The sequence below is a fragment of the Phoca vitulina genome, unplaced genomic scaffold (assembly GCF_004348235.1).
Source record: "Phoca vitulina isolate PV1807 unplaced genomic scaffold, GSC_HSeal_1.0 scaffold4, whole genome shotgun sequence".
NCBI classification, from domain to species: Eukaryota; Metazoa; Chordata; class Mammalia; order Carnivora; family Phocidae; genus Phoca; species Phoca vitulina.
Window position 1 is genome coordinate 20557729 of NW_022589707.1, and position 23645 is coordinate 20581373.

The 23645-nt window shown below is 36.9% G+C and overlaps 1 protein-coding gene across 1 annotated transcript in view; it reads left to right on the top strand.

Moving 5' to 3' along the window:
• The first annotated feature begins 2124 nt into the window (after positions 1 to 2124).
• The window catches only part of IQUB (IQ motif and ubiquitin domain containing), a 136550-nt gene continuing 115029 nt past the window's right edge, over positions 2125 to 23645 (top strand). Inside the window, exons 1-6 of the mRNA XM_032401661.1 lie at positions 2125 to 2199; positions 7781 to 8214; positions 11089 to 11223; positions 14409 to 14570; positions 14657 to 14829; positions 15394 to 15549. Coding sequence (XP_032257552.1) covers positions 7785 to 8214; positions 11089 to 11223; positions 14409 to 14570; positions 14657 to 14829; positions 15394 to 15549 — 1056 coding nt within the window. The 5' untranslated portion in view covers positions 2125 to 2199; positions 7781 to 7784. The remainder of the gene's footprint in view (positions 2200 to 7780; positions 8215 to 11088; positions 11224 to 14408; positions 14571 to 14656; positions 14830 to 15393; positions 15550 to 23645) is intronic.

Consider the following 23645-nt stretch of genomic DNA (forward strand, 5'->3'; position numbering starts at 1 on the left):
CTTTCAGAAATCTGAATTAATTCACATCTGTCTGTTAAGCTTTCAGAAAAGGGACTATAGATCTGTATTTATACAGTCTCCTAACAAGGTCATAGAGGTATGATCCAAATTTAGTCCAAAAGCATTATTTTAAGGTTTTCTAAATTCTTCTAATATTTTCTCTCATTCATTCATTTATATCAAAATACATTTTAGCTTGGAGTAACAATGGGAAATACTTTGAGATGCTTGATTTCATAAAGCCACTAGGTGGCATCTTTATAGAAATAAAAGCACATTAAAAGAAATACTTATTGTATAAATAAATACTGAGATAAATAAAGGTAGATGTTTCATGAAAAATAAAGATAAGTCATTTTGGGCACTAAATCCTGAGAAAATGCATAAGTTTATTGTGAAAAGTAAAATATGAAATTTAAAAATTACCACTTTCAGAATTGAGAGTCTTTTTCCTATTGGTTTTCAGTTTGCATTCACATTTATTTTGTATAACCAAACAACTATATATTTGTGTGTGTGTGTATATATATATATGTGTGTGTGTGTGATTTTGATATGTAATAACCATTTCCACCTGCAGACACTACCTCAGAAACCTACCAATTAAGTTAGGCTCATTATTTTAAGCTTGAGTTGTATAAGATCATCTCTACAGCCAACTATAAATAAAATATGAACATACAGTGGTTATCAAGTCACATTTAACACTGGGAAGTACTTAAAGTTCTCTCCCACCAGGTTTTCTTCCCTCCATCTCTTGCCTCTATGCTTAAACCCAGTTTTTTCATACCGTCCCTAACATTGAGGACAGCAAATGATACATTTTAAAGAGAAGACCCAGAAAGGTGAGTGTTTTTAAAACCAATGGAATTCTCATTACTAATAAAATTTAAGATACATTATGATTTACCTGGTTTGCCCATGAAGGACTAACTCTAGCAGTTATAAGAATGCTTCCCCCTCTTTTCTCTGCTCTTTACGAATGGTGGATTCATGAAGTGATTTAAACACATTTGCTTTTATTTAAAACCATTATTAAAGACATATTTGAGAATGTAATGCATATTTTATATTCTGGTAAGAAATCTGTCATAAAATGGGATGAAGACATTGGGCAAAAATGAAATTGGACATTAGGAAGTTATTGGGGAGATGAGAATGCAATTTGAGCAGAATGCTATAAATGAATGAAGGCAATGAACATTATGAAGAAAGAATGGACTTGTACTATAGACAACAAAAATTTTCATCATTTAATCTTACATGCTTTTTAAATATCAAAGGGTGTTAAATCAAACAGCATAAAATAGTGGTTTAAAATCGAGGTTCTGGAATCAGGCTGCTTGGGTTTAATCCTGGCTCCCTGACTAAACCTCTCTGAGCCTTAGTTTCCTCATTGGTAAAATGAGGCTAATCAATAAAATCCTTGTAAGGATTAAATTAGAAATATATGTGAAGTGCTTAGTAACAAGTAATACTTAATATTAGCTATTATTATGAAGCCACATGATAGCACTACATTTGCAATAGGAACATAATTGATCCTTTTCCCCAATAACATGTGCTTCTTTAAAAACCTTAAAGAATTTATAGTGATAGAAAAACACCTTTATAATTCCGTGATTAACAAAAGTTTTGCTTCTCCTGACTTAAAAAAGGGAATAGCTCCTGTCTCCCTTTTTTCTTTGGCTGCCAGGAAGCTAAGAGCCAAGTTCTAATCTTAATAAATGCAAGTAGGCACCTACTGTGTACAACTGTGTTCTCCTCTGTCAAGGTCTTCACTCTCACTTTATATTTACATTTTCGCCAATCCCGATCTTTTATATCTAAGCCAAATTGCTGTCAGCATTTGGTTCAGAGAACTGTGCCGTTCACAAATGTAAGGCAGTTTGGAGAATAGCGTCCCATTCACTTTGGGATAGGTAACCTGAACCGGACAGCCCTCCCGGCCGCCTTCCTCCTCCCGCCCCTCCCTCTGCCTCACTGCTCCCCCCGCCCCTCGCCCCCTGGCCCCGCCCCTTCCCTCCCCTGAGTTTCTTCCCAGCGAGAGCACCGCCTCTTCTCGCGGGACCTGAGCCTGGCGGGAGGGCTGTTGCTAGGATACAGCCGCAACACAGAAGAAGGCGGGCGCGGACGCTGCTTCCTCCGAGCGCTTCCTGAGAAACCTCTGCGACCCGAGTAGCTGCTTTTCTCAGTCAGGTAGGAGGACAGGTTTGGGCTGCCCCCTTCTGGCCCCACCCCCAGACCGGCCTTGAACCGGGGACTACGGCGCTGGACTCCCAGAACTTTGTGCGGGGCGCTTGTCCCGCCTGAGCTCTGGGGACTGCGTGGCTGATGGAGAATGTTCCACCTCTACTTCAGAAATTGTGCAAAGCATCCCATTTTTCTTGGTTCCTTTTCTGGTTCTGTATCGCAGATTTGGGGTTCGGAAGCAGCAGCATCAAGGTGGGAGGTGTACCTCATCTCCCACCCGGAGTGCTTATCACAGTGATAGTAAAGAAGTAAGACGTGTGTGTAACCCAGATCTGGCATTAGAAGACGTGTAGACATCCGTGGTGACATTTCCAGTCTAGTAAATAGAGGGCTTTCGCACTTTCCTCCTTGGCACTCTCCTCTCCTCCCATGGTCTTTGCCGTGCCTCCAAAAAAACTTCAAAATTCAACAGGTTTATTTGGTAGAAGGCAAAACTGGATCCCTGCCTTACTAGTCACACTAACAATCTAGATACATCAGTGAAATCATGCATTGTTGGTGAAAGAAGGACATTTTTGGTATTTTTGAACAATTTTTTTAAGATTAAAACATTTACAGTTGAATAGGTAAACGTAAACATGAAAGTTCAAACAGTAAAAAGAATGAATGTGCAGTGAAAATCTGTTTTACACCCGTGTCCTCCCGTCTGCCCTTTATCTTCCACAGTTATTCTATCCCTATACAAATATCTGGTTGCACCTGTGACATGGTAGCTCCTGGCATGTGTTATTTTATTTTATTTTATTTTTATTATGTTCAGTTAGCCACTGTATAGTACATCATCAATTTTTGATGTAGTGTTCAGTGATTCATTAGTTATAACACCCAGTGCTCATCACAACATGTGCCCTCCTTAATACCCATCACCCTGTTATCTCATCCCCCCACCGCCCTCCCCTCTGAAACCCAGAATTTGTTTTCTGGTGTCCATGGTCTCTCATGGTTCTTCTCCCTCTCTGATTTCTCCCCCTTCAGATTTCCCTCCTTTCCCCTATGGTCCTCCGTGCTATTGGCATGTGTTTTTGTTGGAGGCAGTCATGGAGGAGATGTGATTGCTGGTTGACCGGTGAACTGAACGGGGGCAATCACAGGCTCCTCCCCTGTCCTTAGAATGGACCTCCCACCCAAAGCCCCACTGCTAGGGGCTGCTTCAAGGATCTAGCCTTGAGAGAGTAATGTGCTATTGAGACCATCTAGACTGGATTCCTGACTGAACCCAGTAAAGGCCTCTATATATAAACTCTTTAAGATTCTGGCTGGTGGGTCCAGAGATCTACTGTCTTGCAGCTGCCAAAGATAAGCTTTGTGTGTAAGTTCCCTTACTTATTAAACCTGCCACCTACCAGTCTGGAGTGCTGCCTCTTTCTTTGGTTTCTCCTTGCAGTCCGTGTTTGGAGCTCAGTATCGGATTTTACCCTAGAGAACTCTAGAGGTTGTGAATCATCAGCTTTGCTTTTCCCATTAATTGAATCATAAAGTATGTAGCTTTTAGAGTTGGCTTAGCATAATTCATTTGAGATTCACCCAGGTCGTATCAATAGTTTATTCCTTTTTATTGATGAGTAGTAGTCCATTTTGTGAATGTCTCTTAGTTTGTGGATCCATGCCTCAACTGAGGAACGTTTGTGTTGTTTCCAGAGTTCGGTGATTAAGAATAAAGGCTTTATAAACTTCTGTGTGCAAATTTGGTATGAATGTAGTTTTTCATTCTGTCTGGGTAAAGAACATAGATTGCTGGGTCATATGATACGTGTATGTTTAATTTTATAAGAAAACTGACAGTTATTTCAAACGCTGTACCAATTTTCATTTCCACCATCAAGCTATGAGTTCCACTTGTTTACGTACTCAGCAACACTTGATATTGTTGGGCTAAAAATATGTATTTGAAGTTGCATTTCTTTAATAACTAATGATATTGAGCATCTTTTCAGGTGCTTGTTTTCGGGGCCAGGGCTAGACTGAGGCAATTGAGGCAACTAGGCTCCAAATTTGAGGAGGCATTTAACTTCAGGTGCACCTGCAAGTGTGGCTCAGTGCACACAAGTCACACTTGTGCCACTCTAGTCCTGGCCCCACTTCTTTGCCTTCTGTATATACTCCTTGTTGACTTACCTGTTACCTATTTTATTCATTTTTAAACTGTTACTCTTTTCTTATTGAGTTTTGAGAGTTCTCTATATATTCTGGTTACAAGTCCTTGATCCAAAAAATTGTCTCCCAGGCTATGATTTGTCTTTTTATTATTCTAGTTATGTTTTTTGAAGAGCAGACATTCTTGATTTTGTTGCTGTTTTAGAAGATGACATCTTGGCCATTTGCGGGGAGGATGACCCACCAGATAGAAACAAAAACATTACCTCAGCCTCTCCAAAGGGGTGGGATGAGGATGTTGCTAGGAGTCAGGGCTTCTTTATGTTGCTCTCTCTCTAATCAGACTGTTAAGCCCTGTTACAGGAGAAAATAGCCAAAAGGAAAATTTTTTGTGGGTGAGAACCTGAAGAGGTTTCTTGAGCTTTTTAAAAATTGAGTTTTTATTCAGTTTTTTTTCTAATTTCACTTTTTTCTTTATTATTTTGGAAGTGTAAAACTTTATTTCAGTTTTTTTATTGGTTGTACTTGAAATTCAGCTATGCCTATTTAATTTAACAAAGTCTAGGGTTAAGAATATCATATCCCTGATACAAATATAGTGATCCGAAGGGGTACGTGCACCCCAATGTTTTTAGCAGCAATGTCCACAATAGCCAAAGTATGGAAAGAGCCAAGATGCCCATCAACAGATGAATGGATAAAGAAGATGTGGTATATATATACAATGGAATATTATGCAGCCATCAAAAAAACCCCCGAAATCTTGCCATTTGCAACAACATGGATGGAACTAGAGGGTATTATGCTAAGCGAAATAAGTCAGTCAGAGAAAGACATGTATCATATGATCTCACTGATATGAGGAATTCTTAATCTCAGGAAACAAACTGAGGGTTGCTGGAGTGATGGGGGGTGGGAGACCTGGGGTGGCTGGGTGATAGACATTGGGGAAGGTATGTGCTATGGTGAGCGCTGTGAATTGTGTAAGACTGATGAATCACAGACCTGTACCTCTGAAACAAATAATACATTATACGTTTTAAAAAAAAAGAGAGAGAGTAGGAAGGGAAAAATGAAAGGGGGGAAATTGGAGGGGGAGATGAACCATGAGAGACGATGGACTCTGAGAAACAGAGGGTTCTAGAGGGGAGGGGGATGGGAGGATGGGTTAGCCTGGTGATGGGTATTAAAGAGGGCACGTACTGCATGGAGCACTGGGTGTTATACGCAAACAATGAATCATGGAACACTACATCAAAAACTAAGATGTAATATATGGTGATTAACATAATAAAAAAAGAATATTAAAAAAAAAAGATACGCTGTAAGTATAAAATAAATACTGATTCTGAAGCTTCAGAAAGAAAAAAAAGAATGCATAACATCTCACTAATAATCTTTTCATACTGGTTACATGTTGAAATGATACTATTAAATATATTATTATAGAATAAACAAAATAAATTATCAAAATTAAAAAAAAAAGAATATCATATTCCTCAATTTTGTAAACACTATAAGAATTTGAGAACAGTTCACTCTATCTTTCCCTTCCCAATTACATATTCTTGTTGTCTAATATTTCAGTTTTCTACTATTGTTTTGTGTTGACAGTATTTGTTTGTGTATACCCGTATGTTTATAATTTATTTGTTCACCTTTCCTTTTGCACTTTGGACTTCTGTTGAGCCCATTTTCCTCTTCCTTCAAGTGTATCCTTTAGAACTTTCTTTAGAGCAGGTATTTGGTGGTAACTTATTTGCAAATATTTCTATTTTCTTTCTTGAAAGAGAATTTTGCTAGATGCACAATTCTAGGTTGATAGTTATCTTCTTTTAATTAGTCCATTGTTACCCTTGCTTCTATATTTCTGGTGAGAAATCTGCAGTGATTTTACTTTTCTTTCCTTTGTATTAATGTTAGCAAATTAATATCATTCAAAACAGTAGATGATATGTCCTTTATCACTATATGCTTTCTGGACCTTCTCTTTGTTATTCTGTAATGTAATTACAGTGTATATGGCTTTGAATTATTTTTACTTATCCCATTGGGTGTATATTTATGTTATGCCTCTTGGATCTTTGGATCCATATTTTTCATCAGTTTTGTAAAATTCTCAGCCATCACCTTTAAAAATATTTTCTCTCTTCTATCTTTTTGTTTTCTCTGGGATTCCAATTTGGCATATAGTAGATCAGGGGCTGGCAGACTTTTTTTGGAAAGGGCTTCTCAGGCCACATATAGTCTTGGTTGCATATTCTTTGTTATTTTTTTATTTTAAAAGTACAAAACCATTCTCAGCTCACAGCGAGATATACTTAGCAGTAAAATATGCTAGAGTTTTTCTCTTTTGCATGGCCCTTAATCTCTCATATTTTTCATATCCTTATCTCTTTGCAGCATCCTATATAAAATCCTTTTATTTATCTTCTAGTTTACTAATTCTCTCTTCAACTCTAATGCTATATTCATTGAATTCAACAAATACATATTTTTATTCCAATATTCCACATTTTTGGAAATTTGTCATCTTGTAGCCAGAGAACTTCACTAAGGTTATTTTTTTTCTCTCTATAAGGATTTGTGCTTAATTTGTTAGCCCCAAACACAGCTTTCCCATCTCAATACTGTTCTAAATTTTTATCAGCCCCTGCTGTTGCCACAGAAATATGCCTCAAGGCCACTTCTATCCTCCTTTCCTGGCTGCCAGCTTCTATACTTAGGCTCCCTGCTGTACCGGGCTCCTCAGTGCTCTGATCCAGTTCCTGCCCCTGCAGCCTGGCTGTTGGCTGCCCTAGCCCACTCTGGCCCCAGTCCTGGATGCTGTCATACTGTCTCCCAAGCCAAAGCTCTTGGTTGCTGTGCCTCAGGCCCCAGTCAGCTCCAAGAGCAACTCACATTTCTTTGTTGATGTGTTTGTTTTGGGGAACAAAGGTCATTGGAGACTTGCTACTGTGAGAACAAAACTACTACAGAGAGTGATGCTATCCAGGGTATGGTTGCTGTGGAGCTGGCAGATTCCTTGGAGCTTCTAATCAGTTGTAATCCCAGAAGCATAAATCCTGTGTTAGTTTGTATTCAGGAAAAAAAGCTATTCAAATAAGTCCTTTCACAAGGCATTGTTCTTTGAATAAGGAAGAGGTGACAATATATTTTAAAATACTTTTCAGTATATTCTAGACAGTAGATTTTTCTCAAATTGATTGTGTTTTGAGGTTCTCTTTTGGTATAATTTTTACTTTCTGTGGTGTTTTTATTAAAAATTCACCAATGGTTTTTCCTGATGCCATTACTAAAATAATCAGTATTTTAAAAAAATAATGAGCAACATTGCAGTATGTTACGAACATTGCTGTATACCACCAATGAATTTGATATTTGGTGTAGAAATTTTTATGTGTAGTAAATGTATTTATTTTTCTTGGTTCAGGAAAATGTCTGATCAGGAAGAAGAATTTGATTCTCAGAATGTTGTTAATGCATCAGAAGAAAATGAAGATGCTTTTGAGATTATCAGTATTCCAGTTCCCTCAGAAGAGTTTCCAGAGTCAGATCAAACAGAAGATAATGAATCTGAAGTTGAACCATCCAGTGAGGGCCCTACAACACATGTTAAGGAGGAAAGTTACCAGAGCTTATCAAATGTGGAACCAGAAGATGAAGAACAACTCACGGAAGAAGCTTTGTTGCCCAAACAAGTTTCATATTCTCCCAGAAATTCTACAGAGCACTATGTAACTAAAGATGATAATGCAATGCAGTCAGCCAAACGGTATTCAAATGCTGGATCCCTGGCATTTCTGGATAAGATAAAGGCTATAAAGGAATCTCTGAAAGCATCAGTGAAAGATCCTTTAGCAACAGGTATTACCTAGGGAAGATAGGAATTTCTTTTCCTCATTTTGAAGAATGGTAGCTTTTTCAGATTTGTTTTGCTTGAAGATTTGATTACTTTCCCTTTCCTTTATCCACCAAACTTCTGTAGCTACTGCCACTTGATCTCTTAATTAAGTGTGAAGGTACTCTATTCTGTACTATCTATTTTCCCTAAATAGACGAATACCATTAAATTTTAAGTTGATATTGATCCATTTTTTTTCTAAATAAAGTAGGTTTTTAAAATGTTTAGGGACCTTGGAAAATGGACAAATTTTTGAGTATAATTGTAATTCTTTTGCATGCCTCTTTGGAATTAATTGTTCATAGTTAGCAAGAAAGAGTTGGAATGGAACTTGACTCCAGATTTCCTAATTTCATATCCAGTGCTCATTTTTTATATCTTGTTACTTTTACATATTTCCATACTTCTGCTTAGGGTTAACTTTATATTTAGCTTTGGAAAAATTGTTGTTGTCTTGCATTATTGGTTAATACCCATCACCCAGTTACACAATCCCTCCACCCCCTTCCCTTCTGCAACCCTCAGTTTGTTTCCCAGCCTCCAGAGTCTCTCATGGCTTGTCTCCCTCTCTGATTTCTTCGTATTCAGTTTTCCTTCCCTTCCCCTATGGGTCCTCTGCATATGAGTGAAACCATATAATAATTTTCCTTCTCCGCTTGACTTATTTCATTTAGCATGATACCCTCCAGTTCCATCCATGTCAATGCAAATGGTAGGTATTCATCCTTTCTGATGGCTGAGTAATACTCTATTGTATATATGAACCACATCTTCTTTATCCATTCTTCTGTTGAAGGACATCTCAGTTCCTTCCACAGTTTGGCTATTGTGGACATTGCTGCTATGAGCATTGGGGTGCAGGTGCCCCTTCTTTTCACTACATCTGTATCTTTGGGGTAAATACCCAGTAGTGCAATTGCTGGGTCGTAGGGTAGCTCAATTTCTAACATCTTAAGGAACCTCCATACTGTTTTCCAGAGTGGCTGTACCAGCTTGCATTCCCACCAACAGTGTAAGAGGGTTCCCCTTGGTATCCAGGATCTATAAAGAACTTACTAAACTCAACACCCCAAAACAAATAATCCAGTCAAGAAGACATGTTTGTTTGTTTGTTTGTTTGTTTTTTAAAGTAATCTCTATGCCCAACGTGGGACTTGAACTTGCAGCTCTGAGATCAGGAGTCACGTGTTTTACTGACTGAGCCAACCGGGCACCCCCTGGGCTCCATTTTTTGATATTTCTGTGATTGCCTGATATTGTAGTATATAACAAGCACATGGTGATTAGAATAAAGTTGTCTTGGTCCTGTACTTTCTGAGGCTCACAAATTCCTTCACACACCTCCCCTTCCCAAAGCTTAGGAAGTCACTGCTATGAAAATGTTAAAATATATTAATCATAGAAATTTGAATCTGTAAAACAACTGAAATAGCTTTCTGATAATTTAACATCTATGAGAGTATTTTCTTTGTTGATAGCTGTGAAAATAAGTTTTAACAATCTCAAAGAACCTCAGCATCAACAATGCCTAGTTAAATTTTATTCTGGGATTATTGGTAAATGTCTCATTTAGCTTTATGAAAATTTTCATGTATTAGGAATCTAGAAATATACAAAACTTTTTCTGCCTACAGTGTACACTCTGCCCTCCATCTTACTTATTACTCACTTCTTACATCTTACTTATTACATCTTCCCCATTAAAATTTAAAGTCTGTAGATGTAAAAGAAGAAAATTTACCCCATTATAATAAGCTTTTAAAAAGTGTTTCTTTATTATCAACATGTAAATGCCTTGATTTTCTATTTTATAGAATGGGTAGTGAACCACATAATGTCTATTTTTGTGAAAAGTAGATTTGTATGTAGTTATTCTAGATATTTGTAATGAACAGTGATTTTCTGTTTTACATTTTGACAACTATAGACATAAATCAATTATGGGAAGAAGAATGGACTTAGATACCTTTTTCTTTTCTTTTCTTTTTTTTAAGATTTTATTTATTTGACAGAGAGAGACAGCGAGAGAGGGAACACAAGCAGGGGGAGTAGGAGAGGGAGAAGCAGGCTCCCCGTGGAGCAGGGAGCCCGATGCGGGGCTTGATCCCAGGACCCTGGGATCATGACTTGAGCTAAAGGCGGACACTTAACGACTGAGCCACGCAGGCGCCCCTTAGATACCTTTTTCTTTGAAAATTTCTCTATTGGATTTTCTTAATTTCATGAATATGCATTGCTTTACTGATGCATGCTATCAATATGTGATCAAAGAATGCACATGCACATCATAACTTCAGGGACACTCTCTAGGTCTCTGGGTCTCTTGTCCCAATACTCAGTACACAAAAATGCTTGATTTTTCTGAAATGTTCCTATATTTATATCTGAGTAATATAATGCCAGGTACCAATACCAGATTAGTACCAATTAATACCTGTATAATATCAAATATTGGGACTCTTGAAAAGCAGTTTAGTTTTATTTCCTATTTCTTGTGGTATTCTGAGCGAAGAGGTGATCCTGAACGTGTACTGATCCTCAGAGCAGCGAATGGAAAAAAGATCGGAACTGGAAGCTGGGGATGGGGGAACAGGTACTCACCACTGATGCTAATTCTTGAGATTCTGGATTAATCTGCAAAAGAAAATCTGAGTGTCACTTCTCATAGAAATTAAAAAGTAACTCTTACCATGGAAGTGCAGTTGGGGAACATGGCAAAGGCAGTCTGCATTCTATGTGACTAAAAATTGCTCCATCATTCTCTATCTGCTTATGGACTGTAGGTTGCTGACCCTTGCTTTTGACTATGGTTCTTTCTTTTCTCTTTTTATATACAGTAAAAGTTGTACTTTTTCCTCTGGGCCAGGAAATTATAATGCCTTTTAAAATAGACGTCATTGTAAAATACCTCAAGGATCATTTTTCATACCTACTGAAGATCCCATCTAATGTACTGCAGATAAGATATTCAGGTAAGCTTGGAAGCTAATAAAACTTACCAAGACTTCTTTAGTTTTATCCTGTAAATAATCAAGATCTTTGATTTGTTAAATGAAATATATTGATATCTACTGTTTGAACATTATATTGTGATTATGCATTCATTCAACACATCTTTATTGAGGACATATTTGTTCTAAATACTTAGCTAAGAACTGAAGATGTAAAGAAACATGAAACAAAATCTTTGCTCTCAAATTGTTTACAGACTAGTCAGAAAGATGATGTATGCAATAGTTACCACATAATGTGTAAATGTTTTAATGGAGATATGCACAAAAAACTGTGGAGAACAGAGAGGAAAGAAACTGGGAGAGTCTAGAATGCTTCATTTAATAAAAGTGATAATATTTGTGCTAAGTCCCAAAGAGAAAATCTGGGACTCTGGGTGAAGTTGTAAGAAGCTTAGAGCGGCTAGAAGTCGATTCTGTGTGGGGAGTGGGAGACAATGAGGTTAAAAGAAGTTGATGAGGAATGAGTATGTATAGAATAAGAAAAGGACTAAAAATGGTTTATCTATCAGTCTTTATACACTGAGGTCAATTCACATTCCCATGGTGTCCAAGTTTATTTATATTTTATGGGCAGTATTGAGCAGCCCACTTTATAGTAGCCTTGTGTCACGAGAGGACGTAGTCCTTGTAACTGTGAAAGAGTGAGCGAGAGCAACATAGCTAAATAAATGTTTCTATAGAATATGTCTGCACAGATGCTAATATTTTAGTTTTGAAGTTTTGGTATTAACTTATAAAGATGCCACAAAAAATTTTCCAGGGAAATAAAAACATTTTTTTTGTGTGAGAAAATCCTAAACACTAAAAAGGAGTAAGCCATACCTATTAAATTCCTCCTCGTCAAATCAGAGAAAACAATCAGTTCAATTTCAAAATTATTTTTAGAAAACTATTATAATGAATGTGCTGTAATACTAAGATGCTCATGTATTCAAACAACTGATTATTAAAGCTTGGGTCGGGAAACAGCGCTAAAATTTAAATAGTTATTAGTAATAACATTCATGATGGTTAATTTATTGAGATGTACTCTGTGCCAGTCCATCTACAAAATGTTTTGCCTGCATTATCACATTATCATTCAGTCCATACAACAACCAACAGTGAGGTAGGTATTAACTTTTTTTGAGGGAAGGAAACTAAAGCTTGGGAAGCTTGTACAAATTCACACAGCTAATGAGTGGTAGAATCTGAACTTAAATATAGGTATGACTCCCAAAAGGGAATTTGAAACTGCTTGCTTGGCATTAACTATAAGATGAAGTTCAAAATTGGAGGAGAGAGAGCACTTTGAGGCTGGAGTAGCTAGCCAGTGGTGCCTGAGGCTCTCTCTGTTCTTTGTACTTCATAACCAGCCTTTATGTGTAGGTGCCAGTCATCACCACTAGGGAACAGGCTTACGTCAGCCATGATAATAAGAGCTTGATTCTATGTCAACTGCTCTCTAACACAGGTGTTTTTTTCTAGTACTAGAATTGGAGTTCAAGTTTGGTGGGACTAAGCCTACTATACAAACTAGAGGAATGAAGAGGGCTCTGGGAATCTATGTTAGTTTCCTATGGCTGTTGTAATGATTAACCACAAGCTTGATAACTTAACACATGATTTCTCTTATAGTCCTGGATGCCAGAAATCATAGATCAGTTTCACTGAGATGAAACCAACATGTGGGCAGGGCTGTTCTCCCTCTGGAGGTTCTGGGGGGAATCTACTCCCTTGTCTTTTCCAGCTTCTAGAGTTGTACACCGTGCATTCATTGGCTCATGGCCCCTTCCTCCTTCTTTAAAGCAAGCAGCAGAGCATCTTCAAATCTCTCTCTGCTTCTGTTTTATCATCTTCTCCTCTGTAATCAAATCTCCCTTCCTTCCTCTCTAAGGGCATTTGTGATTACATTTAGGACCCACCTAGATAATCCAGGATAATCTCTCCATCTCAAATTTTTTTTTTTAAAGATTTTATTTATTTATTTGAGAGAGAGAATGAGATAGAGAGAGAGAGCATGAGTGGGGGAGGGTCAGAGGGAGAAGCAGACTCCCTGCTGAGCAGGGAGCCCAATGCAGGACTCGATCCCGAGACTCCAGGATCATGACCGGAGCTGAAGGCAGTCACTTAACCAACTGAACCACCCAGGCGCCGCTCCATCTCAAAATTTTTAACTTAATAAAATTTGCAGTCATCTTTGCTATATAAGTTAACATTAATAGGTTCAGAGGATTAGGACATGGATATATTCTGGGGCAACCTATCACATAGTCCATATAATATTCATGTTAATTTTTTAAGTTAAGAATTTGGGGTGTGAAATTGAAACTCATGGATCTTTGTGCTTTCTTAAACATAGCTAAAATAGACTGGTGGTATCTGATATATTTCTAAGAACGAGTGTAACAAAATCTTTGCTATGTCCAAATTACTAATTGTAATTTAGGAAGACCATGCATTGGAAGAGTGATAGAGATTCTATCAAAACAGCAGCCAATAACATTATACATAGTTTTGTATTCCTTAAAATAGATAAGTAAACTTTGAGTAAATTTACAGAATAAACCAATGAAAGGAGAGAGAATTAAAAAAGATATAAAATAACGTAAAAATAAAGTGATGTACACTTTTTCCAGCACAAACCTGAGGCTTAACTCCACTTTTTCATGAATTTATTTACATGAGTTCCTGGTTGTAGAAACAGAAAGGGAAGGATGGAACTCTGAGTATATGCTTTTCTGCACTGGAGAGAGGAATGGGTATGAAAATAATCAAATTTTCCCTGATATAGATATTGCCTGTATTTACATATAACACATTGTGATTTTTTAGAGAGTCAATGTTTAGAGTATGCTCATAGAGTATGTTTTTTATTTTTAAATAGTTATAGAGTTGCATGGTTATTATGTATTTGTATTTCTGATGAGAAATCCTGTGAGCATTGTAGCTTTACTTATAATGCTGAATTCTTGCACTTAACTTTTCCCGTTGTGGTGTTTTCTGTACTAACATTTCAGCAAGGGGTGGACATCATCAATATTCTATTCAGTAATTGAACTATATGTGTTCATATAATCATCTTTGACGTTTTCCATCCCCTTAAAATGAGTATGTATAGTTATTTCTTTGTCATAACACTTCTAATTTCATGTCATTTTTAGGAATGATTCTTAAAAATAATGAGACTCTACTGCAACATGGAGTTAAGCCACAAGATATTGTACAAGTGGAAATTTTTTCTACAGATCCAGATCTATTTCCAATCAAAAGAATACACGGATTAAATGATGCCTCTCAAATCATAACTGTCAGAGTACAAACTGGTTAGTTATGTGATGTCTTTTAGATAAAGTATTTTAGAGTCCCTTTGTAGGTGAACTTTCATTCAATCTTGGTTTTACCTCCTTAGGTATTACTAAGTACCAGGAGGTAGCTGTTGAGATTATAAAATCTGACTTTCACAAACCATTTCTTGGTGGATTCAGACATAAAATAACAGGAATAGAATATCACAATGCTGGAACACAAACTGTACCTAAAAAGATTCCCGAAAAAGACAATGTATTTTGTAGGGATACCCAGGTAATATTTTTATTTTTATTTGTAGGTTTTGAAACTGCAGAATCAACAAATGTTCTGTGTACCTCTCTAAAATTAAAAATTTCCCCATTTGCCATGATGTGGATGGAGCTAAAGAGTATTATGCTAAGCGAAATAAATCAGAGAAAGAAATACCATGTGATTTCATTCATATGTGGAATTTAAGAAACAAAACAAACAAGCAAAGGGGAAAAGAGAGAGAGAAGCAAACCAAAAAACAGACTCTTAACTATGGAGGACAAACTGATGTTTACCAGAGGGGACGGGGTGAGGGGATAGATAAATAGGTAATGGGGATTAAGGAGTACACTTGTTGTGATGTATGAAGTGTTCAATCGCTATATTGTACATCTGAAGCTAATATTACACTGTATGTTAACTAACTGGAATTTAAATAAAAACTTAAAAAATTAAGTTAAAATCTTCCAAGGAATTATATCGTAGTTCAAATAATAATAGAAAATTAACTGAACACAGAAAAATGTGCTCTTTACTCACTTAGATGTGTAGATAGTGGATATTTAAATTTTTATGTTTTTATTTTAGACAGTTTTTCAGAGAAAAAAGCTCCAACAGACTACAAATACAACATCCACACAGATGACTAAAATTGGTGTGTATGTATCAAATATGACTGATAAACTGGTAACACCAGGAAAATATTTTTCGGCAGCAGAATACCATGCTCAAAGATTACAGGCGGTAAGATAACCTTTATTATGAGTGAATACTAAAAATGAAATAAATGAGCCAGTTGTTCTGTGTGTGTCTATGTGTGTTTCCTTAAGCCACACTAGCTTACGAAACAACCCGCATGGGTGTTGTTAAAGAAAAAATTATTCATAACACATATTAAAGATGGTAAGGCAGACTTTATTTAAGAGGGGCTACTACAGTGGAGTTTTGTGGTAGGGAAGACAGACTGGGCTCAACTCTACATACAAGGAAAAGTGGAAATTTATAGCCAAGGAGTAGGGTAGGGGTCAATGTATGGAAAATTACTAAGAAAACATCAGGGGTAAGGGAAGATTCTGGCTAAACCATTCTAACAGGATATTTTATTGAAGGCAGGCCAAAGTGATTAGGCATCATCTGGGGGGATATATTGTAAGTTAAGGAGCCTCATTAAATATTGAGGATGGGATTCTGGTTAAACTGACTTAACAGGCTTTTGCTAAAATTGAACAATGCAGAGATGATCACAGAAGCCCAACAGTTGAGGCCTAATTGAAAAACTGCTCAGAGGAGCCTGATTAGAGTTTGGTCAAGGAGAGAATCTTTATCAGTGTAAGTTATGTTTCATTGGTATTAAAAGCAGTTTTTATCTCCAGTCTCCTCCCAATAAAAGGAACCATAATCCTAAATGCTCCTAATCCTTCCCTTTCCCTTAGGGATTCCTAAGGGTTTGTGTGTTACCTTTGGCCATTATTAGCTTTGTCTTCTCTATACCTTGGCCTTAATCCTTGGGACAGTAGAATCACCTAGGGAGCTTTCCAGAGTAATTGAAACCAAAAGGACACTAAAGTCTGTTTTCTCTGATATTAATATAGCCCCTCCATCCCTTTTATGTTATTGTTTGCATGGCCTATCTTTTTCTGACCTTTTACTTTCAACCTATTTGAGTCTTAATCTAGAATATCTCTCTCATAGACAGCATATAATTGGATCTTTTTATCCAGTCAGATAATCTCTACCTTGTGATTGGAGTGTTTAATACATTTATATTTAATGTAATTATTGATAAGGTTGGATTAGATCAGCCATTTGCTATTTGTTTGCTGTATGTCAGATGTCTCACTTGTCCTCTCTTCTTCCTTTACTGTCTTTTATGTTAAATAGGTATTTTCTTTTCTTTTTTTTTTTTTTAAGATTTTATTTATTTATTTGACAGAGAGAGATATAGCAAGAGAGGGAACACAAGCAGGGGGAGTGGGAGAGGGAGAAATAGGCTTCCCCCTGAGCAGGGAACCCAATGCGGGACTCGATCCCAGGACCCCGGGATCATGACCTGAGCCAAATGCAGAAGCTTAACGACTGAGCCACCCAGGTGCCCTAAATAGGTATTTTCTAATGAACATCTTAATTCTTTTTTTTTTTTCCCATTCAAACCCTTATTTTCAATATAATATATACTTTTAAAAAAAGTATACAATTCAATGATTTTTACTATATAAACAGAGTTATACAACATTTTAGAATAGTCTCATCATCCCAGAAAAAAGTCCTGGACCCAATAGCAATCAGTCCCTATTGCCCTCCAATGTTTTCTGCCTTAGGAAACCACTAATCTACTTTCTGCCTCTATTGGTTTACCTATTCTGGATATTTCATACACATGGAATCATACAATATGTAGTCTTTTGTGATTGGCTTTTTTAAAACATAACATACGGTTTTCAAGGCTCATCCATGTTGTGACATGTACCCATACTTCGTTCTTTTATATTGCAGAATAATATTCCATTGTATATACTCAATCGGATTTATCTATTGTATCCATGCCAATGTATATACTGAATTTTGTCTATTTATCGGTTGATGGACATTTGAGCTGTTTCCACTTATTGGCTGTTAGGAATAAAGCTGCCATAAACATTTGTGTACAAATTTTTATGTGGAATATGTTTTCATTTCTCTTGGATATATGTCCAGGAGTGTTATTGCTTGATGGTAAGGTAAGTATATGTTTAACCTTTCTGAGGAACTGCCAGATTGTTTTCCAAAGCAGCTGCACCATTTTATGTTCCACCAGCAGTGTATGAGGATTCCAGTATCTTCACATCCACATCGACACTTGTTACTGTCTGTATTTTTCATTATAGCTATCCTAGTAAGTGTGAAGGGATATCTCATTGTGGTTTTGATTTTGCATACCCTGATGGCTAATGATATTGAATATCTTTTCATGTGCTTATTAGCAACGTTTTACATTATTGGAAACATTTTTGATTATGATGACATCGGGGAGATGCTACCGTACTTTAATGGGTAGAGAACAAGGATGCTGCTAAACATCCTATAAGCATAGGAACCCCAACCCCACTGCAACAGATAATTATCTGTTCCAGACTATCAACAGTGCCATTGCTGAAACCTGCTTTAGAGTCAGTCTCTATCACAGTAGGTAGCCATTGATGTCTCTGCTCAATTTTTTTTTTTTCTTTTTTTTGGTTGTTGCTGTTTTTCTATTTTAAGTCTGGCTTCCTGAGGGTTGCGCCTGGTTTAGCATAGCCTAATGGTTAGGTAATGATTGATCAGAGGTTGTACTCAAATTCCTTGATCTAGTAAAGCTTCCACTTTCACTAATGGACCCATGTGTGGATTGAAGGATGCATTCAAAGTTCAGACGAGTTCAGTTTCTGTTTATCCTGGCTTTTACTTTCTGCTGGGTTTTCTTCTTGCATTTCTTCTGCACGAGACCTCACAGCCTGGGATATGGAAATAGGGAGGGCCTTTTCCACTCTCTCCTGAGTATGTGTTTATCCCTTCAGGCTACAAGGGATATTTGGGAGGTTATCATGGTTCACTATGGCTATCTCCTTTTCCTGATCTCCCTGATTAATTTCTGGCTAGTCTGCCTATCTATTGCTTCCTCCAGAATACAATCTCAGCTGAGTTGCTGGCTGGTTTGTTTTTAGTTTTTTGTGGGTTTTTTTTTTTTTGCACTGAGATTACTGTTGTTTGCGACATTGCTTAGGGGGTATGGAGTTTTTCCTTGCTTCACTTTAAATCAATTCAGCCCCCTGAAAGTGGACACAGATGAAACCAGGGTGAGGAGAAAGGGGATATGAGAGCAGCCCTAAGTTGAACTGCCACAGACTATCAGTGTTCCTACTTGAGGTTTAGTAATTTTTCTTCAATAAACATTTATTTGATGTATGCCTTTGGTCAATTTCCAGGATCCTGAGATGGTTATTATTTTTTAAAAACAATTTTGTCCAGTTTTATCATTCCTTTTTGGACGGAGTATTTGCTGAGACTTTTACTTTTTCAATCTGGTAGTCCTGCTCCCAGGTCCAAATCGAATTTTCGTGACTTATTTTGACATGACAGAATTTTCACAATTGAAATAAGAGATATTTTAATATACATAAAATATATTTTAAAATATGAATCTCTTGGATCTTTATCAGAAATGTGCATGCATGCACACACACGTGTTCCTAAAATTGTAATCTGTAATCATTTATATGTATGGTCCAGTCACTGTTGTCTTCTTGTGTATTTTCCTAAAGGAGCTTGGCAGATGTCTGAACTTGTATAGAATTGAGGCTGCAGGCAACCCGTAGGTAAGGTGGTTGCTCTTAATTTGAGAAGGTATGCCCTGTCCATTTCTTGTATCATCTTTGGAAAGTCGGCCAGACACTGTAGCTGGTACAGGCTTTTAGGGTCTGGGGAAGGTAGGCTGGATTGGTTGCTCCACAGCAATGTAGTTTGGAGAGCAAGGAGGCCTAAGAACACACAGGCTTCCTTCCATGCTCCAGCTCATTTGTTACCAGATCTCTCATATAACAACTACCATACTCTCACCACCTGCAAGATCACTCTGTCAACAGCCCTATGTTTGACCTGAATGTGTCCTGAGGAACCTACCTCCATGAGAAAGCAAAGAAATTACAACCCATGCAATAGGACTCATTAACTTGAAGGAGGGAGATCAACCAGGACAATTTGCCTGGCTTTTATTACGGGTGAAGTTGAAATAGAAATTTAAAAAAAAATAATACTCTCTCATATTATTGTATTGGCTAGAATATTTCCTTTCAGTAATTTTCCACATGTATAAAACACAATTGTGAGCATACTGTGTGTCAAATTATGTGTCTTGAATTCTTTACTGAATAGCTTCTGGATTGGGTTAAGTTTAAAGAATACCTATTAGTTTCTTCCTACCCCAAATTGCTCAACTAAATTGCATACTTTTAACACTAGGCATTTGAAAGTGGAAAAGAAGTCTACTTAATAGTGAAGAAAATAGTACTGACTAGCAATCCTCCTTCTTCCTTGCTGGATATTTCTGGCCGATTAGACTCAGTGTTAAGGGTCCTCTTGGATTATCACTCAGCTTTGCTGGGTCTCCCGCTCAGGGTACCATTTGAACAGAAGGAGTCCTTGATGATGACAAAGACTTAAGCCTGTCAGGCTAGCGCAACACAAGTACAAGTATGTGAAAAGTTAAAGAATTTGTGCCAGAATATGTCAATTCGGTGCTTCTTTCATTGAAAATATCTTGCTATGAGAAAAAAGTCAACTAAATTCAATAGTGTGTTTGATTTACATCGTGGTGCACGTTCCTGAAGACAGTTGTAGCCTGGTGACAAGGTAGGAAGCAGTCCGTGGGCCAGCACTAGAATCACAGGCCACATTTTGAGTCCCACTCTGAGAATTATAAACAGGTTCCTCCCCACTCAATGTCCATCTAGTGCTGAAGGCTGTTAAATCAGAAGATGTTCTTTGCTCTTTTAGTCCTTCTTTTTGAGACTCAGAAGAAAGCATCTAATTATTAGGGCCAAAGATTGACTAATTTTCTAAATTAGTCTAAATCAAATTCTTTGAATTACTGTCTTACTGACCAACTCAAAATTGTCCAGTACACCATATATTTTGTTATTTGTTTTTTCAAAATTAAAATTTTTATTGAGGTATAATTGACACATAATATATTTTTTTCAGGTATATAACACAACTTGATATTTGTAATACATGTGAAATGATCATCACAGTAAATCCAATTACCATCTGTCACCATATGAGGTTAACTTTTAGGATTTACTCCCTTGACAACTTTCAAGTATGCTTCAAAATATTATTGACTGTAGTCACCATGCTGTATATTACATACCTATGACTTACTTATTTTATAACTGGAAGCTTTTACCTCTTGACACCTTCACTCATTTCACCTGTGCCCTAATCTTCCTCCCCTCTGGCAACCACCATTCTGTCCGTGGCATCTGTGATTTTTGTTTTGTTTTGTTCATTTGTTTTTCCCACATGTTAAGTGAAATCATATGGTATTTGACTTATTTCGCTTAGTATAATTCCCTTTAAGGTCCACCCATGTTGTTATAAATGGCAAGATTTCATTCTTTATTATGGCTGAGTAGTATTCCATTGTGTATATATATCTCGCATCTTTTTTATCCATTCATCAGCAATAGATAGGTTATTTCCATATCTTGGCTGTTATAAATAATGTTGCAATGAACATAGGGTTCATGTATCTTTTTCAATTAGTGTTTCTTGTTCTTTGGATAAATACCCAGAAGTGGAATTGCTGGGTCAAATGGTAGTTTTATTTTTAATTTTCTGAGAAACCTCTATACTGTTTTCCATAGTGACTGTACCAATTTATATTCTCACCAACAGGGTACAAAGGTTCCCTTTTCTCCACTTCTTTGCCAACACTTGTTACTTCTTATCTTTTTGGTAATAGCCATTCTAACAGGTGTGAGGTGATATCTCATTGTGGTTTTGACTTGCATTTTCCAGGTGATGAGTGATGTTCAGCATCTTTTCATATGTCTGCTGGCCATCTGTATGTCTTTGGGAAAATGTCTATTCAGATCCTCTGCCCATTTTTTAATTGCATTGTTTGTTATTTTGCTTTTGAGTTTTAGGAGTTCTTTATATATTTTGGATAATAACTGCTCCTCAGATAGATGGTTTGCAAATATTTTCTCTCCTTCAGTAGGTTGTCTTTTCATTTTGTTGATAATTTCCTTTGCTGTGCAGAAGCTTTTTAGTCTGATGTAGTCCCACTTGTTTATTTTTGTTTTTGTTACCTTTGCTTTCGGAGTCAGATTAAAAAATCATTGCCAAGGGGCTCCTGGGTGGCTCAGTCGTTAAGCGTCTGCCTTTGGCTCAGGTCATGATCCCAGGGTCCTGGGATCGAGCCCTGCATCGGGCTCCCTGCTCCACAGGAGGCCTGCTTCTCCCTCTCCCACTCCCCCTGCTTGTGTTCCTGCTCTCACTATCTCTCTCTCTGTCAAATAAATAAAATCTTAAAAAAAAAAATCATTGCCAAGACTGATGTCATGTAGCTTACCACCCATGTTTCCTTTAGGAGTTTTATGGTTTCATGTCTTACATTCAAGTCTTTAATCCATTTTGAGTTAATTTTTGTGTATGGTGTGAGATAATGGTCTAGCTTCATTTTTTTGCATGTGATCGTCCAGTTTTCCCAGCACCATTTATTGAAGAGACCGTCCTTTCCTCCATTGTATATTCTTGCCTCCTCTGCTGTAAATTAATTGACCATATATGCATGGGTTTATTTCTGGGTTCTCTATTCGTCCATTGGTCTGTATGTTTGTTTTTATGCCAATACCATACTGTTTTGATTACTGTAGACTTGTAATGTAGTTTGAAATCAGGGAGCATGGTATCTTCAGCTTTGTCCCTTTGGTAACAAAGTTAAGAGAGATGAAGAATGTTTCTTCTTTGAAGTTCAGTATAATGGTTGTAAATCAAGGCTGCTTTTCTCTGTCAAAGTGACATAGGTCCTCCTGGCAAGAGTGGGATATTTCATTCTTAGTTATCTAATTTCAAATAGCAGAGTTTCTGATGGATGATGATTTTAGAGAACTAAGTTTCTCAGTGAGTAAGAAAATAGTAGTTACTCCAAGGAGGGAATTGTTAGGACATTTTATAGCTGCAGAATGTCCTTGGAAGAAATACTGTTTCCTGTTAACTTCATAGCTTACTTTATTAGTGCCTGTTATTCCAGCCTGATAGGTTTTTATGTTTTCAGGCCAAACTAATTTTTACTTTCTTACTGTACAGGGGGCTTGGTTGGTGGCTCTGTGATGTCATTAGGAACCTAATTCCTCTTACTTTTCCATTCCATTAAACTTATCACGAGCTTGTTACTGTATGATAATGAAATGGTTAGTCAACCTTCAGCATAGTGTCTGCATTCTATGCAGGAAGAGGGGAGCAGTCAAGGGAGCATGCACCATGTATGCCACCTTCAAGAGTTTTTCCTGAAAGCCCCACCCAGTGACTTCCAGTTACATCTTATTGGCCTGAGCTGTATCAGGTGATATCCCTGCGAGTGTGTGATAAATTCATTTTTAAAGTTTCATCCTGTTGCTCCTTAATAATTTTTTTAGTAAGGAAGTTAGGGAGAATGGATATTAAGTGAGGAGATGGAAATCTCTACCACACTTTCCAAACTCCAGTAAAATGATTTTAGAGGAATAAAAAAATATAAACATACAGGAACAAAGAATACATGAGAAGAGAGAAGAGTAAATGTGTCAATTATTTTAAAGTTGTAAAGCAGATAGAGAAATGTTACCTTGACTTACTTAAACTGAGGAAGTGAAAATCTTTAACAGGCTTTTCTGTTTTTCATTTCCTTGTCCTCCTCCCTCATTCCTCCTATCGAGTGAGATTTGATCTGGAATTACAATTATATATATAATTTACTATATAGTTATAATTTCCTACATAATTTTTACTGCTTATTGTTGTTTTATATATTTACATTGATATATATGATTTTTCTGCCCCAAATAATATGTGTTTAGCTTGATAACTCTCTTGGAAGTTTTTGCTCAATTCTTTAATTTTTCCCTTTTAACTTATTTTTCTTTCTGGAATACATTCTCTAGTAATTCTTTCAGAGATTATGCATGGGAGATAAATCATCTTAGTCCTATTGAATCAACCTCATTCTTAAAGTTTAATTTGAGTGTGTGTAGAAAGTTAGATTTAAACTTATTTTCAAGATTATTTTTTTTATGACTTTGAAGCAATATTTGATTAAAAGTCTGACATCAGTTTCTCATTTG